The sequence below is a fragment of the Mobula hypostoma genome, chromosome 16 (genome assembly GCF_963921235.1).
Source record: "Mobula hypostoma chromosome 16, sMobHyp1.1, whole genome shotgun sequence".
Taxonomy (NCBI): Eukaryota; Metazoa; Chordata; class Chondrichthyes; order Myliobatiformes; family Myliobatidae; genus Mobula; species Mobula hypostoma.
The window spans coordinates 24,333,879-24,354,372 of NC_086112.1; the positions used below are offsets into that span (position 1 = coordinate 24,333,879).

General features: G+C 40.0%; 1 protein-coding gene across 1 annotated transcript in view; it reads right to left on the reverse strand.

The window, feature by feature from the left end:
- Nucleotides 1–20,494, reverse strand: part of LOC134357289 (receptor expression-enhancing protein 5-like) — a 54,151-nt gene that overhangs the window by 32,193 nt on the left and 1,464 nt on the right. Inside the window, exons 2-3 of the mRNA XM_063068655.1 lie at nucleotides 10,994–11,331; nucleotides 10,342–10,435 (exon numbers count right to left, since the gene is read on the reverse strand). Coding sequence (XP_062924725.1) covers nucleotides 10,342–10,435; nucleotides 10,994–11,111 — 212 coding nt within the window. The 5' untranslated portion in view covers nucleotides 11,112–11,331. The remainder of the gene's footprint in view (nucleotides 1–10,341; nucleotides 10,436–10,993; nucleotides 11,332–20,494) is intronic.

Here is a 20,494-nt window from a genome sequence, read left to right on the forward strand (position 1 = left end):
GTGACCTTGATCGAAATCATGTGAGAGCCACACTATCAATCATGTTCTGCTGTGAAAAAGGCCTAAAGTATGGAGAGCAAAATAGCAAAAGGGAAAATTTCTATAGCAAAGGAGAATAGCAGAATATACTGAACTGGTGAAAAATCAAAATAACATTGTGTGAGTTTGCTTCAGTTATTTTAATAATAATAATAATTAGACAACTATTATTCCTACCTAATTCCACATACATAAAAACTGAAATATATTTGAAGGACTACACTTTCCGGTAAACTAATGCACCCAAAGAATCACATATTTTATATTTTCAAACTATCTTACTAAGTTTATTAATCTCACCCATAATTGTAGATACATGATTTATGCTTCCAACAGCCATTGTATGTATATTATTCTAATGCATTTATCTCTATTAGTAGGTCATTCAGACTACTTGCCACAAGAACATAAATGACAGAGAAATAAATTCTATAAAATAATGAATCTCAGAAGTTAAGAGATTTCAGAAACATGTTTGGGGAAAGGTTTTCAGATGACCTACATTAATCTTAGTTAAAAAAACAGATAGTGTGATGTTCCACAGATATGACAGCGGTCTGCTTCTCATCAGGGCCCATTCAATATGCCTTTTGATAAAGAGCTACCTTTAAGTACATCACATGACATTACCTCATAATTTTTAAAAATGCATTATGTCATCATCTGCATGATTGAAAAAACACATTGGTTTTCCCACCTCCTGTAAACCTCTAGAATTTCAACATCTGTTTGAAGGTCACAAATCTCTTTACAGTTTTCATTTTATTCCAAAACAAAAGCACTAATCTTGCAACCCTCCTTGCAGTCTACAACTCCCTACTTTCGAACAATCCCCATTAACTACACACTATGTTTGCCAGGCTGCTGTACAAATTAATAAATAATCGCTTTCCCAGTTCTGACAAAAGATATTTGGCACGGAATATTAACGCTGCTTCTCTTTTGAGAAATGCTACCTGACCTGAGTGTTTCTAGCATTTTGGTCTTTTTTTTTCCTTTGCACGTTGGATGCTCAGAAGGTCTTCTTCTGTTTTTATGGGTTCTATTGGGTTTTTTTTGTTTTGTGGCTGCCTGAAAGGAGATGAATCTCAAATGTTGTATAAAGTATACATAATTTGAACTTCATTGTAGATTTCCAGCATTTACAGGGAGTCTTTGATGTTCACTTGTATATAGTGTTTTGGATGCTCTAGTTTATTTTGAAAATACAATGGATTCCAGTTAATTGGGCTATCGATTAATCAGGGCAGCTGCTTATTTGGGACAACCTTTAAAGAACAAAAACTAATCAAGAAAACAGCCAGGATTCCTTTTATTTATTTGGGACACTAATCCACTTAATTGGGCAGGAGACTGTTGCTAAACAGTTTCTAACTAGTGTCAGTCACATGCACTTGTATGGCTGTTTGACACCACACCATGCTTGGAGTGAACAGTTTTTAAATAGTGCCAGCTGCATGCAATTGTGTTCAATAATGATTTTGTTCATTTGCAGTCAATCAAAAGAACACACAGTATACACTGAATGAATTCCTCCGTTGATAACTATTAGGTATCACATGATCGGCAACAATGAATTATCAATTGAGGCAGGTTTCATAAAAACAAACAAACATTTATTAAACTCTGCTCAACAATAACGAAAAATATTCAAACGACTAACTTAACCAGAAGTTAACTGCTATACGGCAACTCTGGGACAGTTCTTAAAAGGGTAAATGCGAAAACCATTCTTAAAGTGGTAAGTTGGAACCCAGTCTTAAAATGGTAAATTTGAAAGTCCAAGCGATTTGCACAGTCAATAAGGAGAGACTTCTCAGGAAATGGATTTCTTCGAAGACGTGAGGTTACTGCTGATTCTCGACGAAGGAAATACAACGGCTTAAAGGAACTGACCTTTTTCCTGGCGAGTAGACACTGCTCAAACTTCCCTGCTCTTGCAGGAGTTATCTCAGAAACAGGTCACCATATTCTGAATGAAACCTCAATAAGGTCGATCCTTTATTAAACCGCCAAGTGACTCCAACTTTATTCGATCCTTCAGGTTCCCGTCCTTTAGTAAGGTCTTCATTCTCCAATACTACTGCAAAGGTAAATCAAAAATTCACCAACAAAGCTGGCAGCGATTGGTGAAACTGCCGGCACAATGATTTTACCTTGCAATAGAAAGTAAAACTCCATTTTAAAACGAAACTGCATCATGAGACGAATACGCAGCATAACGGAGTAACTAACAAAGCAAACAACTCCTCAACTGAAAACTAACTGCGTCACACCAAGGGTATCCTTTATACCTGTTGAGAACAGGTCATCATGTGACCTCACACTGGCGGGAAAATTACATCCTGCTCATAAGACAGTCACACGGGTTATGTAACCCAACTAGGAGTTGAGGATGCCATTGTCTACCTGTTGAACCGTGTCTACGCCCACCTGGACAAGCCAGCGAGCACTGTGAGGGTCATGTTTTTTGACTTCTCCAGTGCGTTCAACACCATCTGCCCTGCTTTGCTGGGGGAGAAGCTGACAGCGATGCAGGTGGATGCTTTCCTGGTGTCATGGATTCTTGATTACCTGACTGGCAGACCACAGTACGTGTGCTTGCAACACTGTGTGTCCGACAGAGAGATCAGCAGCACTGGGGCTCCACAGGGGACTGTCTTGTCTCCCTTTCTCTTCACCATACCTCGGTCTTCAATTACTGCACAGAGTCTTGTCATCTTCAGAAGTTTTCTGATGACTCTGCCATAGTTGGATGCATCAGCAAGGCAGATGAGGCTGAGTACAGGGCTACGGTAGGAAACTTTGTCACTTGGTGTGAGCAGAATTATCTGCAGCTTAATGTGAAAAAGACTAAGGAGCTGGTGGTAGATCTGAGGAGAGCTAAAGTACCGGTGACCCCTGTTTCCATCCAGGGGGTCAGTGTGGACATGGTGGAGGATTACAAATACCTGGGGATACGAATTGACAATAAACTGGACTGGTCAAAGAACACTGAGGCTGTCTACAAGAAGGGTCAGAGCCGTCTTTATTTCCTGAGGAAACTGAGGTCCTTTAACATCTGCCGGATGATGCTGAGGATGTTCTACGAGTCTGTGGTGGCCAGTGCGATCATGTCTGCTGTTGTGTACTGGGGCAGCAGGCTGAGGGTAGCAGCCACCAAAAGAATCAACAAACTCATTCGTAAGGCCACTGATGTTGTGGGGATGGAACTGGACTCTCTGACAGTGGTGTCTGAAAAGAGGATGCTGTCCAAGTTGCATGCCATCTTGGACAATGTCTCCCATCCACTACATAATATACTGGTTGGGCACAGGAGTACATTCAGCCAGAGACTCATTCCACCGAGATGCAACACAGCGTCATAGGAAGTCATTCCTGCCTGTGGCCATCAAACTTCACAACTCCTCCCTTGGAGGGTCAGACACCCTGAGCGAATAGGCTGGTCCTGGACTTATTTCCTGACATAATTTACATATTCCTATTTAACTATTTATGGTTTTGTTACTATTTAATTATTTATGGTGCAACTGTAATGAAAACCAATTTCCTCTGGGATCAATAAAGTATGACTATGACTATGTAACACCTCCCTCCAAAAAAGAAAATTTTGGTCTTTTAGGAGCAAAATTTTAACAACTATTCACACAAAAAATACAAGTGTATAAAATTTACAACATACACGATATACACAGTATTATCATACAGCATCTTGCAAACTAATATACAGTAGGAGTGTTACAAATGTTAAAATACCACTCCATCAAAAAAATTTATATTGTACATTTAACATCTAGATAGACAGTCAGCGATCACATTATCTTTATCTTTAATATGAGTTATCAAAATATTATATTCCTGTAGCATCAAACTCCAATTTAGTCATCTTCTATTTTTGTTTTTCATCTTTCTCAAAAACACTAATGGATTATGATCAGTATAAATTATGAGTGGTTTCTGAGTAGTACCAACACACACTTCAAAATGTTGTAACGCCAAAACAAGAGATAATAATTCCTTTTCTATAGTTGAATAATTTCTTTGATGGGCATTAGATTTCTTAGAAAAGTAAGCTACCAGACGATCAACTTCTTCACCCTCATCCTTTTGAAGTAACACTGCCCCTGCAGCTTCATCACTAGCATCTACAGCTAATGAAAATGGGTTTTCAAAGTCAGGGGATTTGAGCACAGGTTGACCACATAGTATAGTTTTCAATTTATCAAAGCCGTCTAGACAAGGCTCTGTCCAAACAAACTTTTCATTTTTCTTCAAGAGGTTAGTTAATGGAAGGGCAATGTTAGCAAAATTTTTACAAAATTTTTGGTAATATCCTACTATTCCCAAGAATCTTCTGAGAATTTTTTTACCAGTTGGAGTGGGTACCTCTAAAATTGCCCAAACTTTTGCCTGAACAGGAGCTAATTTTCCTTGACCCACAACATAACCAAGGTAGGTCACCGTGGCATGACCGAATTCACTTTTAGCTAAGTTAATAGTTAAGTTAACTTTTGAAAATCTTTCAAATAGTTTCTCCACCGCAGTAATATGTGCTTTCCAAGTATCATTTTCTGTAACTAAATCATCAATATAGGCCCATGAATCACAGTATTAATCATCCATTGGAAAGTACTTGGTGCATTCTTCATCACAAAGGGAAGAACATTATATTCATATAACCCAGATGGGGTTACAAATGCAGAAATCTCTCTACCTCTATCCGTCAGTGGAACACACCAATAACCTTTTAACAAATCAATCTTTGTAAGGAACTTTGCTTGTCCAACTTTGTCCACACAATCATCTACCCTAGGGATTGGATACGCATCAATTTTTGTCACAGCATTCACCTTCCTGTAATCTGTACAAAACCGAATACTATTGTCTGGCTTAGGCACAACACACGGTGAACTCCAGTTCGAAGTAGAAGGTCTAATAATACTATTCTCTAACATACTTAATTTCTTGTTCAACAAGTTCACATTTTTCCCTGTTCATCTGATATGGATGTTGCTTTATGGGTTTTGCATCTCCAACATCTACATCATGTGAAGCTACGGTGGTTCTTTTAGGAATGTCTAGAAATAAATCCCTATATTTAAAAATTAACTGTTTCATCTGCTCTCTCTGCTCTGGCTGTAAGTGAGCTAATTTCTCATCAATATTTTCCAGAATTGTTGAGTTTGGTAATCTGGCAGAAATAATGTTGGGTTTGAAATGAGTTTCAGATGAATCATCCATTAAGTTCGTAGTGGGATCAGACTCATTATTATTGACCACAACAGTCATAGTAGCAGCCTGTTTCTCATAATACGGTTTTATCATATTTATATGACACAGCTGTGTTGGCTTTCTTCGATCTGGGGTTTTGATCACATAATCCACATCATTAACTTTAGATTTAATCTCATAAGGACCATGAAATTTAGCTTGTAATGGGTTCATTTGTACCGAGAAAAGAACCAACATTGCTTAAATGACCTCATTCTAGCTTCCTTATTATACCAAGTTTTCATTTTTTCCTGAGCCAATTTTAAATTTTCCTTGGCTAAACTACAAGCTTTATGTAATCTTTCTTTAAATTTTAAAACATAATCCAACAAATTAGTGTGTACCTCTTTATTAATCCACTGTTCTTTCAACAAGGCCAAAGGTCCTCGCACTCTATGCCCAACGACAATTTCAAAAGGACTAAAATTTAATGATTCCTGCACTGCCTCCCATACTGCAAAAAGTAGTAAATGTATGCCCTCATCCCAGTCATTTTCATTTTCCACACAATATGTCCTAATCATAGTTTTGAGGGTAGAATGGAACCTCTCCAAGGCTCCTTGCGATTCTGGATGATATGCAGATAAGGTAATCTGTTCTGCTCCCAGTTTATAAACTATCTGCTGGAACAATCCAGACATAAAGTTACTACCTTGATCAGATTGTATTTCCTTAGGCAACCCAAAATAAGTAAAGAATTTTATAAGAGCCTTTATTACAATTTTAGCTGTTATATTCCTGAGTGGTATTGCCGCTGGAAACCTAGAGGCTGTGCACATAATGGTCAGCAAATATTGATGTCCAGTTTTAGTTTTTGGCAATAGGCCTACACAATCTATAATAATTTTGGAAAACAGCTCACCAAATGCGGGAATAAGTTGCAGTGGGGCCACTGGAGTAACTTGATTAGGTTTACCCACTATCTGACAAGTACGACACGTCCTGCAAAATGTCGCAATATCTTTTCTTAAACTAGGCCAATAAAAATGTTTAATAACCTTGTTCATAGTTTTCTTTACACCTTGATGGCCACCCAAAGGCATACTATGAGCCACAGTTAAAATCTCATTTCGATAAACTTTAGGAACTACTACCTGCTGATTAACTTCCCATTCCTCACTTTCAGGAATTGTAGGTGATCTCCACTTCCTCATTAATACTCCCTTTTCAAAATAATATCCTACCTGCACCTTCTCAATTTCACTATCTGGAAGAGCTTGTTCCTTTAATTTGATAATCTCAGGGTCTCTACTCTGCTCTGCTATCATCTCCTTCCGAGATAAAGACAAATCTTCATGGCAGGCTTACTACAATAATATTGATCAAATAATGTAGGTAAGAAAGTTTCTGACACTTCCTCAAAATTTGAAACCCGAGTTGAACAGTCATGGGTAACAGACCCATTCTGCACATCAATCTTTTTAGCCATAGCTCGGGTTACAACACAGGAAGAATCTGTGTTCGAATCCATCTTTGGTTCCTCAGAAATAGGCCTTATTTTCAAATGCACTTCAGGAAAAACTTGTCCATCTGCTAAGTCATTCCCTAATAACAGAGAAACAGCATTCACGGATAAACTGGGTTGTAGCCCTACTTTCACAGGTCCTGTAACTAACCCTGACCTTAAATTTACTCTATGCAAGTGTACCGGCGTGAGGGCACACCCAACTCCTCGTATATAGTCTACCTCATCAATGTCAGACTCATCACTATACTTTAGAACACTGTCTAATATAAGTGATTGAGAAGCTCCAGTATCCCTAAGTATTTTTATTGGTACAGGAGTGGATCCCTCTTGCAAGGATACAAATCCCTCGGTTACAAAATGTTCATATCCCCTCTTAACTTGGGCAGACTCTGACAAAACTTCATTTGTATTTATCGAACTCTGTGGACTTATAGGTATTTCAATATGCTGCACACAAACGTCTGGGACTGCCTCCTTCTCCTTTTTCAATCGAAAACAGTTAGCTATTGCATGTCCAGGTTTCTTACAATAATTACAAATAGGACCAAAATGTCTTTCCTTCACTTGCCTCCCTTCATCCTTACCTTTCTCACTAACTTCAGGTTTAATTTCTGGTTTACCTTGACTCTCTGTGCTATTTTTCCTTTTAAAAGTTCTACCTGGAGAAAATTTACTCTTATGAATTAAAGCATACTCATCAGCTAATTTCGCAGTCTTCTGCAATATAGCAGTATCCCTCTCATTTAAATATGTCCTTACTTCAACAGGAATGCTCCTTTTAAATTCCTCCAATAAAATCAACTCTTTTATCATACTCCCCATTCACATTTTTAGAGGAAACCCATCTTTCAAAACACACAGATTTCTCTTAGGCAAATTCCACATAAGTTTTTTTTCCACGGATTTCTTCAAATTTCTGAATCTTTCTCTACAAGCTTCTGGAACCAGTTCATATGCTGCTTCACAAAATCATAATCAAGTGCTTGGTCAGCAGTTAAAGCTGTACAAACTTCTTGTGCCTTACCTCTAATTATACTTTGTAACATCACTGGCCATTGATCTTTCGGCCACCCTGAACTCAGAAGCAACAATTTCAAAATATTGGAAATATTTGTCCACTTTTGTTTCATTAAATGGAGGAGCCAAAATAACTTCTCGACTAGCAACAAACTGTTTCCTAGATCCAGAGGACTGATTTTCCATCCTTAATTTCTCCATTGCTAGCTCAAATTTCCTCTGGTTATCAGCTTCTCTTTCTTTAAATTCCCTTTGTTTATTTGCCTCTCTTTCTTCAAATTCCCTTATTTTATTTGCCTTTCGATCAATTCTGCTTTAAATTGTTCACACTTTATCTGTTCAATAAGTAACTGAATTTCCAGTTTACTCATTGGAAACCTCCCTAACACCTCATCATCAAACTTTCCCGAACTTATATAATGTTCTGCTATTTTCCTCTGAATTCCTGGTTTTGTTCCTTTAAGGTCCAACTTTCTAGCAGTCTCAGACACTTCACCCTTTTTCGCCTTCGCTAGTACCTCCAGGTCTGGCAATTCCATAAACTCCTCAATATTCATTGCTGCCGAATACCACCCACAGACCAATCAAACAAAAGAATCGGGTATTTCCCTTTTCCAAATCAGATTGATAATTAAACAAGCACTTAAGTTCAAAATTGGAACAATTCTGGACGAGCCCCCAATTTTATGTCACGTGATTGGCAACAATGTATTGCCAAAGGCAGGTTTCATAGAAACAAACTCTGCTCAACAATAGTGAAAAATACTCAAACGACTAACTTAACTGGAAGTAAACTGCTATACAGCAACTCTGGAACAGTTCTTAAAAGGGTAAATGCCAAAACGGTTCTTAAAGTGGTAAATTTGAACCCAGTCTTAAAATGGTAAATTCGAAAGTCCAAGTGATTTACACAGTCAATAAGCAGAGACTTCTCTGGAAACGGATTTCTTCGGAGACGTGAGGTTACTGCTGATTCTCCAAAGGATTCATGACGAAGGAAATAAAACGACTTTTAGGAACTGACCTTTTTCCTGGCGAGTAGACACTGCTCAAACTTCCCTGCTCTTGCAGGAGTTATCTCAGAAACAGGTCACCATATTCTGAATGAAACCTCAATAAGGTCGATCCTTTATTAAACCGCCAAACGATTCCAACTTTATTCGATCCTTCAGGTTCCTGTCCTTTAGTAAGGTCTTCACTCTCCAATACTACTGTAAAGGTAAATCAAAGATACACCAACAAAGCTCGCAGCGATTGGTGAAACTGCTGGCACAATGATTTTACCTTGCAATAGAAAGTAAGACTTCGTTTTAAAACGAAACTGTGTCACGAGACAAATACGCAGCATGACGGAGTAACTAACGAAGCAAACAACAACTCAACTGAAAACTAACTGCGTCACATCAGGGGTCTCCCTTATACCTGTTGAGAACACACTGGCAGGAAAATTACATCATGCTCATAAGACAGTCACAAGACACCCACGGGGTATGTAACATAGGAACAAATACATAGTTTTATATAGCACAGTAGTAGTTTAACTACTGTACTATATAAAACTGTTCTAATTTTCATTTAAAATACATAAATTGTTATTTAGTTAAAAAGGTAGCTTGTCTTTTTCATAACCTTTTAACTATTTCCATGAAACTTCTAATTGGGGCAGCTGCTTTAATTGAGCCAAAATGTGCTGGTCCTTATGTGTCCCAATTAATCGGAATCCACTGTATATCAAGCTCTTCAAATAGTTCAGTACTAAGTGCAAATCTTTCACATTACATTGAAGCTAGAAAGATCAATTTCTACGCTCGGATGAATTTGATATAGTGGACAGTGGGACTACGATTAAAGATTAAGTTGAGTAATCCAGGTGAGGTCACTTCTGAGCGCTACTGGGAACTGCAGGATGTGAACAATCAAATGCAAAACTGATTTAGGTTAAGGCGACTGCAACAAGATCAAGGTTAGCACAGTGGAGAGGCGATCCCCATATTACAGAAGGTTTGCTTTTCTAGAAAGCGGCCTATATCACTATTTCACATAACGCAAAGCAGCGTCATTTGCGCATGTGTCAATAAATACAAACTGAAAAAATATCGTTTGGATTTACTTACTTCCCACAGAAATATGACAATTCCGTAACGGCAAATTTCTATAACCCAGCCTGTATATGTTAACTAGACAAATATGTAAGAGACCGGTGGACAATTGACACTTGTGGAATGGCATACAATCATGATTTAATAATTTTAAAGAATAAAGTAATAAGGGTACTGAATGTAACATGCATTTTAGAATATAATGTGTTCATTTAAAGAAGAAATGGGGGCACGATTACCCATAAACAGAAAACTATTAAATACAAATTTAGTACAACATCCTACCAAATTATTCCACAATTCACAGAATGTCTCGATATTTAAATATGTGGGCCATTCCCGTTTCACAAACCATTAATTCATACAGCAAAACAGACCAGCTCTGAATCGCTAATAGAGATTAAAAACTTTACAGATTCAGATTATAATAAAGCGGATGTCACTTACGATACATAAGCGGGGTAAACGAATCCGATCAAGTTGCAAAGTAAAGATGCTGCATAGCCGACTACAAGGTAAATGGAAATCAATCCAATGCAGGCTGCGAAAATAAACAGAAACACCATAACACAGGGCTCATTAACGGCTTCTTACTTATATCAAAGGAAACCAGTTCAACAACAGGGCGGAGGCAGGGTATTGTTTACCCGTCGGAGCCCGTTTTCTCAGCAGATGTCGTTAACAGACCCAAAGTAACAGTTTTAAATGACGAATCTTTTCACTGTAGTTTTCGACATCGGCGAGTTGGCATATAAAAGTAACATTGGCAGCGACAGGATATTAAGCATTAACTTGAAATGGCCACCTCGCCGTGTTAAATTACGGCAAAAAATATGAATACACGTCACTTCGTTTACAGAAATGTTCACTATTCGCACGGTGATTCACAGTTCCGATCGGGACACGTTGTACAATAAAGTACAAAATCAACTGAACTATAATCGGACACTGATTTTAAAAATCATCTGCTTAAGTAGCATATAGGTGATAGTATATAGGTGATACTGTTTCAAAGCAGACTATCTGCCGTTTACCAGTTATCAGCAGGAGTGTTGGAAATAAACGCAGCACGGGTTGTCTCCACCCTGCGCTGACTCACCCAAAGCGATGTAAGTTCTTTTAATTCCCGTCTTGCTTTCGATTGTCCCCAAAACATCCGACAACAGATTTTTCTCCTTCAGGAAGTTATCCAGGCGCTGCATAATGGAAGCGGCCATGACTTTCACTGGCTCACTCAGTGTTCGCAGGTTGCAACACTGATCTCAAACACTGCGACTGAGAACGTCTGCAGCAGTCAGGGCGGGGCGGGGACGCGGGGCGCGTCGCCGATTTCTTCCTCCGCGCCGTCTGTCCGAGGACGTCAAACCCCGGACGTCACAATACCCCCGGCCGGCTTTCTGTCCCACAGCGGGGGGCAAAGGAGACCAGGAGGCACACCTGTTTCAAACATGAACATCCATATTCGTTTATATGCTCGACTTCCTATCGTGTTCTTTTTGATCGTAACTTCTGCGTAAATGTTTATAGTGTACCTTCTAAATTTTCCGTGACCATGTTTATGTAACAAAGTTGTGATTTCAGGCCTGGTTCCTGACTACCATGGTAGAAAAAAGACTTACAACATCTTGTTTCTCTGAAATTTTAATTTTCAAGTTTAAGATTCACATTGAAAATATTCAGCAATACAGCAACGATTTGAACAGAGGATGGGAGTAATGGATCTAATTGAAACAAGAAAAAGACGTTGGCACAGTAATGCATGGGATCTGTGCTTGGCTATCATTTTGTAGGGAACCTGTGACGCTAAAACTCAGACCAATTTATTTACAGAAAGTTACATTCCCACTCTTACCATAATCTGGAGAAGACCACTAACTCTCAAAATTGCCTGGATTTCTCCTTCATCTTTTGGAGAAAAGGTGCATCAGCTTGCATGTGGCCAATGGGGAAGAAAGAACTGTTGTTAATTCTGTGGTACCACAGTATGTCAGCTATATGCTACTTAAAACAAAGTAAAATGTAAGAAAAACTCACAATTTCAGTTTGAAGAACTATCAAATCCTCAACCATGCAGACTTGAGGATGGATGGGAGGTAATTTGCAAAATTTCTCTCTCTCTCTCATACCAAGCTAAGAGAAATAATAATAATGCATTCAAACAATAATCAGCAGGCAGCCATCAGAGAGTCTGCAGATGCTGGAAATCCAGAGTAACACACACAAAATGCTGGAGAAACTCAACAGATTCAGGCAGCATCTCTGGAGAGGAATAAACAGTGGATATTTTGGGCTGAGACCTTTCATTGGGACAAAATTTCTTCAGTGTTTTAGCTATCAATTTCTTTTCCAACTTGACTTTCTAAACTCAAAAGATATTCTTCACCCTTGAAAATTAAAGCTGTAAACTGATAGTCATCTTGGATAAGGGGAACATATTCCTACTGTATATGTCATTAACTGTCCTAATAGAAGGTTGTACATTACAGCACAGTACAGGCTCTTTGGCCCACACTGACCTTTTAACCTACTCTGGGATCATTCTAATCTTTCCCTTCTCCATTTTTCTTGTGTCTATGTGCCTCTCTAAGAGTCTCACAAATGTCCCTATTGTATCTGCCTCTACCACCACCACTGGCAGCATATTCCATGCACCCACCTCTCTCTGTGTAAAAGACTGACCTCTGACATCTCCCTTATACTTTCTAACGATCACATTAAAATTCTGCCGTCTCGTACTAGCTATTTCTGCCCTGAGAAAAAGTCTCTGACTGTCCACTCTACTTATTCCTCATATTATCTTATACACCTCCATCAAGCCTCTTCTCTTCCTCCTTTTCTCCAAAGAGAAAAGCCGGTGGTTGCTCAGTTGATCCTGAGAAAGTATGCTCTCTAGTCCAGGCAGCATCCTGGTAAATCTCATGTGCACCCTCACTAAAATTTCCACATCCTTCCGATAATGAGGCGATCAGAACTGGACACAATATTCCAAGTGTGGCCTATCCAGAGTTTTACAGAGCTATAACATTACTTTGAACTCAATCCCCTGACTAATGAAGGCCAACGCATCATATATCTTCTTAACCACCCCATCGCCTGCACGTTAACTTTGGATATGGACCCCAAGTTCCATCTGTACCTCCACATTGTTAGGAATCCTGTCATTAACCCTGTACTCTGTCTTCAACTTCGACCTTCCAAAATGTATCACTTTATACTTTTCCAGATTGAACTCCATCTTCCTCTCAACTCAACTCTGCATCCTCTTAATGTCCAGTTGTAATCTATGCCAACCTTCTCCACTATCTACAACATCATCAACTGTCATGGCATCAGCAGACTTAATAACCTACCCTTCCACTTCCTCATTCAAGTCATTTACAAAAATCACAAAGAGCAGGGGTTGCAGAACAGATCCCCGCGGAACACCACTGGTCACCGATCTCCAGGCAAAATACACACCATCTAATACCACCTTCTTCCTTCAGTGAGCAAGCCAATTATGAATTCACACAGCCAAGTTTCCCTCAATCCCATGCTTCCTGATTTTCTGAATAAGCCTGCCATGGAGAATCTTGTAGAATGTGTTACTGAAATCCAAATACACCACATCCACTGCTCTACCTTCATTAATTTGTTTTGTCTCCTACTTGAATGATTCCATTAGACTCATGAAGTATGACCTGCCTCTCGCAAAGCCATGCTGACTATTATTAATGAGATTGTTGCAAATGCTCGTAAATCATGTCCCTAAGCATCTTCTCCAATAATTTGCCCATCACTATGTAAGACTCACTGGTCTATAATTCCCAGGGTTATCCCTACTCCCTTTCTTGAACAAAGGAGTAACATTTGCCATCCTCCAATCTCTGGTACTCCTCATGTGGCTAATGAGGACATAAAGATGATCACCAAAGGCACAGCAATATTTTCTCTTGCTTCCTGTGGTAACCTGGGATACTATGTTCCGTATAGCCCAGGGGACATTATCTATCTCAATGTTTCTCAAAAGTTCCAACACATACTCTTTCTTAACATCGATATGTTTCAGCATATCAATCTGTTTTACACTGTTCTTGCATTCATCAAGGCCCCTCTCCCTGGTGAATACTGAAGCAAAGTATTCATTAGGACCTCCTCTATGTACTCTCACTCCAGGCACGTGTTTTCTCTTTTATTACTGATTGGTCCTATGCTCACTCTAGCCACCCTCCTGTTCTTCACATATGTGTTCACAACTTGGTGGTTTCCTTAATCCTACTTGCCAAGGGCTTCTTATATCCCCTTTTACAGTAGTTCTCCTACTGCTCCTTAAGCTACTTCCTGGCTATCTCATAACTCTCATGATTCCTTCCTAAAGTTTACTTCTTAAACCTTAAGCAAGCTTCTTTCCTCCTCTTGCTTAGTTGTTCCACATTTGTTGTCAACGATGGTTCCTACCATCCTTTCCCTGCCTCAACAGGACAAACCTATCCAGAACCCCCAGTAAATGCTCCCTGAACAACCTCCACATTTCTGTTGTGCATTTCCCTGAGTACATCTGTTCCCAATTTATGCTCCAAAATTTCTGACTAATAAAATAATAATTCACCCTCTCTCAGTTAAATACTTTTACATACCATCTTCTCCTATCCCTGTCCAACATTATGGTAAAGGCCTGGAAGTTGTGGTCACTGTTTCTGAAATGTAACCCACTGAAAGATGTGTCACCTGAGCTAGCTCCTTGCTTAGTACTTGATCCAGTATGGCCTCTCACCAAGTCAGCCTGTCCATATATTATGTCAGGAATCTGTTTTGGGCACAGCTAACAAATTCCACCTCATTGAAACCTTTTGCATGAAGAAGGTGTCAATCAATTTTAGGGAAGTACTAAGGAGATGACAATCAGAATCAAAGTCAGGTTTATGATGAAGTTAGTTGTTTTGCGGCAGTGGTACAGTGTAATACGTACAAAGTTAGTATAAATAAGAATAATATATATGTATATATATTCTTTGTAATTTATATGTACAGATACGTGCTATATATATTACATAGTTGCTAGCATGCCTTCTTTATAATTGCATCAATTTGCTGAGCCTTGGATATATCTTCAGATTTGTGTGTGTATATATATGTGTATGTAAAACAGAGTAAAATAGTTAAGCTAGTGTTCACGGGTTCACAGACCATTCAGAAATCTGATGATGGAGAGTAAGAAGCCGTTGCTGAACAATTATGTGTGTGTCTTCAGGCTCCTGTATCTCTAAATCCTCCCTGATGGTAGTAATGAGAAGAGCACAATTCCTGGAAGGTGAGGGTCCTTAAAGATAGATGTTGCCCTTAAGTTGTCACCTATTAAAGATGTCTTCGATAGTGGTGTGGCTAGTGTCCACAATGGAGCAGGCTGTGTTTACAATTCTTCTGATCCTTTGTATTGGTGCCTCCATACCAGACAGACTGTGATGAAACCAGTCAGAGTTCTCTCCATGGAGAAATTTGCTAGAGTTTTTGGTGACTTATGAAATATCCTCAAACTCCTAATGAAATATAGCTGCTGGCATGCCTTCTTTGTAATTGCATCAATGTGTTAGCCCCTGGATAGACCTTCAGAGATGTTGACATCCTGGAAGTTGAAGCTGCTCATCATTTCCGCCATTGCCCCTTTGATAAGAACTGTTGTGTGTTCCCAAAATTTCCCCTTCCTGAAATCCAGAATCACTTCCTTGGTTTTATTGACATTGAGTGGAAGGTTGTTGTTGTGACACCATTCATCTATCTATCTAAGTCCAGTAGGCTTCCTAGTCACCATCTGAGATTCTGCCAACAACAGTTGTGTCATTGTTAAATCCATAAGTGGCATTTGACCTGTACCTAGCCACACAGTTATGAGTGTCGAGAGGTGAGCTGGCCTAGCACCTGTATTGATTGTCAGTGAGGTGTAATCAATATTAGATAAGTACTAAAGAAGTGCCAATCAATATTATGTAAATTACAAGTAGGTGCCAATCAATAATGGGGAAATAGAATTCACATTGGTAACCTTCCTTTATGAGTATTCTCAAAGGATAGAATTTTACAGCACAGAAGAAAATTACAGCGAATTATACAAAACTGAATCCATCGTTTCCATAATCTAAGAAAGCTATATTACATTTTAGATACAATATGGTTTTCTATGTGGCAATGAATTTCATATTTATAACACAGGTCAAATGTTATAAATTTTTGTCACACTAGAAGGTCAGATTGCAGAAAAAAAATCGGCTTACTGGTAAAGTTGACTGGTGGATTTTAAGGTGATGTACGTATGATGTATCAATCCCCTGTTAAAACCCCTGAGCCTCCTCTGCTTCAGAGAAAACAACAGTCTATGTAATCTCTCTTCATTGCTGTCGCATTTTCAGAAATCTCTGTAGACTCACTGCCACAAACATTCTTTTTTCTTCACTATGATGATCAGAACTGAATACAAAACCTGAAATATGATTAAGACATGTTTCTTTTACCATTTTAGTATAATCTTTCTCTAACTAATAAAGGAATGTATCCCATACCTGCTCTTAGCTGTCTTTTTCTGGATATGCATTCCATGGTCCATCTTTTCAGCTAATTACACAAAATCCAACCATTTATAGTGACATCTTTAAATATATTCAAAGCTGAAGTAGATTAGATTTTACTCAATAGGCGAGTCAAGTATTATGGTAAACAGATAGGAAAATGGAGCTGAGGCCAAGATCAGATCCTCAGTTATCTCACTGAATGGTGCAGGAAGCTCAAAGGACCATAAGTCCAGTCTTACCCTATTTTTATGTTCCTGTTATAGCCTGTATTGTTCACTATTTATCCTTCCCTCTTTACTGTATAATAGTAATAAACGTAAATTGCTATCAATGTGTTACTTTTCAGGAGTCTTGAAAGTTTCTTACAAGTTTCACCCTAACGTAACTACCAATGTGGATACTGCATGGGTTTGCGTTTCGACCTTGGTCCACACATTTCCTAATACATACTTTGCTAAATTGATTTTATTCAGTTTGGCCTTCATCAGCCATTCTTTTGGATAACTGCCTGTTGCTGTAGTTCCTCTCGGTGTTGGAACTGGAACTGATTTATCATCGTCACATGCACTGAGGTGTGGTGAGAAGCTTGCCTTGTATGTTGTTCATGTAGATCAGTTCATTATGCAGTAAGCTGAGGTAATACAAGGTAAAACAATAACAGAATGCAGAATAAAGTAACAGAGAAAGTGCAGTTCAGCTAAACAATAAGGTGCATCACAAGATTGTGAGGTCAAGATTCCGTCGTATTGTATTAGGTAACTATCCAATAGTCTTATAACAGAGGGACAGAAGCTGTTGTTGAGCCTGGAGGTACCTGCTTTTGTATCTTCTGCCCAGTGGGAGAGGAGAAAAGAGAGACTGCCCAGATGGGGCTTTTGATTATGCTGGCTGCTTTACTGAGGCAGCAAGAAATATAGGCAGAGTCCATGGAGGGGACATGGACGTGCTGAGCTGTGACCATAACTTGGCACTTTCTTGCGGTAACAGGAAGAGCAGTTGCCGCCAAGCTGTGATGCTTCAGAATCTGAGTCTAAGTTGAAGGAGATAAAGGTATTTAATTTAGTCAAAATGGTGTTAACAATTGTGGATGTACAGTGCTGGAAGTCTGACTGAAGTCAAGGTTGAGTCCCGTTCACTGGCGGAGTAGCTGCATTGCCTCAGTTGTGGTGAGGAGTAGGCCCAAGCTGTGGACTCATCTGTTGCAGCCGCTCCAGGGAGGAGACTCTAAGGTGGTGTGCGAGTGCCTCTGTGGGTGCACTGGAATCTGCTCTGGATTGGGCCTGGCCCCTCCCATTGGTGCTGCTCTCCAGTGTTCACTCAGTGCTACCCTCTGGTGTTCATTCAGTGCTGTCTTCCAATGTTTGCTTGGTACTGCTCTCCAGTGTTCTCTCGAACGATAATTAAACTTGAACTTGATGTAGTGATTACCATTGTGCAGGTTGGTTCAAGAAATGAAAGGTTGAAGGGAAGTAGCTGTTCTTTGCTCCGTATGCAGTGGGAGGTGGGGGGGGGGGGGCTTTAACGGTGGCCGACCATTTTAATTCTGCTCTCTATTCCAATTCTGACATTTTGGTCCAGGGCCTCCTCTACTGCCATAATGAGGCCACTTTCAGATTGGAGGAGGAATACCTCATATTCTGTCTGGGTAGCCTCCAACCTGACAGCATGAATATTGACTTCTCCAACTTTCAGTAATTTCTCCCCCCCCTCTCTTCTTTCCTTTTCCATTCCACATTCTGGCTCCCCTCTTACCTACACCTTCTCTTCTCCTCATCTGTCTATGACCTCCTCTGGTGCCCATACTCCTTCCCTTTCTCCCATGGTCCAATCTCTTCTCTGATCAGATTACTTCTTTTTCATCCTTATACCTTTTCCAACTATCAATTCCCAGCTTCTCATTTCGTTCCCCTCCACCACCCACCTAGCTCCAACTATCTCCTTCCAGCTTCCCCCCCCCCACCACCTTTTTTTTATTCTGGCTTCTCCCTCATTCCTTTCCAGTCCTGGTGAAGGGTCTTGGCCTGAAACGTCGACTGTTTATTCCTCTCCATTAATGCTGCCTGACCTGCTGAGTTCCTCCAGCAGTGTGTGTGTGTTAGCCGTTCTTGAACCTGGTGCTGTGGGACATCAGGTTTCTGTACCTCCTGCTCAGTGGTGGCTGTGAGAAGAAGGGGTGGGCCAGATGGTGGGGATCTTTGATGATAGACATTGCCTTCCTAAGGCAGTGGCTCACGTACGTGTATACTACTGATGGTGAGGAAGATGTTCTGCTGAGTCCACAAGTCCACTACTGTCTGTAGTTTACTACATTCCTGTGCATTAGAATTGCTGTACTAAATTATGATGCAGATTATTAACAGATTAAAGAATTAGTACTGGTTTTTGATGTCAGGGAGTCACACCTATTACTGAAAGATGCAAATTCCAATGAAGCGTCTTCAATCAGATGCTCACAGACCTGCTGGGTGTTTCCATCACTTTCTATTTGTGTTTCAATGCTTCCCCGTTGGCCAGGTGGACAGTATGAATGTCACCACTATTGTTATGATTGTGAGGCTGTTCCGCAAGTTCAATGTCCACCAGCAGGAAGGAGATCCAACCACTAGCCATATCGCTTCCTCCCAATGCTGTCCAAGTTGCATGCCATCTTGGACAATGTCTCTCATCCACTACATAATGTACTGGTTGGGCACAGGAGTACATTCAGCCAGAGACTCATTCCACCAAGATGCAACACAGAGCGTCATAGGAAGTCATTCCTGCCTGTGGCCATCCAAACTTTACAACTCCTCCCTTGGAGGGTCAGACACCCTGAGCCAATAGGCTGGTCCTGGACTTATTTCCTGGCATTATTTACATATTACTATTTAACTATTTATGGTTTTATTACTATTTATTATTTATGGTGCAACTGTAACAAAAACCAATTTCCCCCAGGATCAATAAAGTATGACTATGACTATGACTTTCCACCTTCCGCAGGGTGCACACCCTCCATGTCTCTGGTCAGCTGTATCTTCCCCAACCCTGTGCCCTGGCAACAGCTTCAACACATGCTTGCACCTCCTCTCTCACTACTATACAGGGGCATTAACAACTCTTCAAACTTCCTCTACAGGATCCAGTGCTCTAAATATGGCCTCCTGTACATCGGTGAGACTGAGTGCAGACTAGGTTACCAGCTTACAGAACGCCTGCACACTACTGGCAACAGCCATCCCAAACTTTGGGTTGTGTGCTAAACCGATCTTCCCCTTCCCACACTGACTTTTCATTCCTTAGCCAAAAGCAACACTGCATAGTCCACTGGCTGGTCCATAGTCCTGGTAGTCCACAAGTCAGAAGGGCCAGTTACCATGCTGTATGTCTAAATAAATCAATCAATCCAATGGTATGAATATTGAAGTTTACAATTTCAAGTAAACTCTACCTCTTCCCACCTTGCCCAGCTTTTTGATCCACATCTTGTCTTACCTGCGTCCCTTTTCCCATATCAACACCTCTACCTCCTCATCAACCAATATCATCCCCCTTCTCTTTCTGTTTCCATTCACACCCCCCCTCCCTATTTTACCACCCAGAAATCCACCCTCTGCCTTCTGGTTCCATCTGTCCTGTATCTCTTCCAATGGTCACTTTCCTCACTTACCATATTCCAGCAGTGGTAGCTTTTGTATTCCTGTTTATCATTCTCCAGCAGTTGTCTCCACCCAACCCCTCCATCCCCACTTTCCTCTCCCATGCCCATGCTTATCTGCATTGCACTTTCTTTGTAGCTTACCTTTTTAAGGTGTAATATAATCAACAGGAGCACCAATAAGGTGAAAGCATTTGCCTTTTCTCCCCAGTGCAGGCGAACTAAACGCAAGAGGGCATAGTTTTAAGATTAGAGGGTGTCACTTCTTTGGAATGAATAGCCAGGGAAATTGGTTAAGGCAGGTACTTTAAAACATATTTAGATAAGTACATGAATAGGAACGATTTAGAGTGATATGGGTTAAATATGGACAGATGGTGAGCAGTGTGGTTGGCATGTATAAGATGGGTGAAGCGAAGAT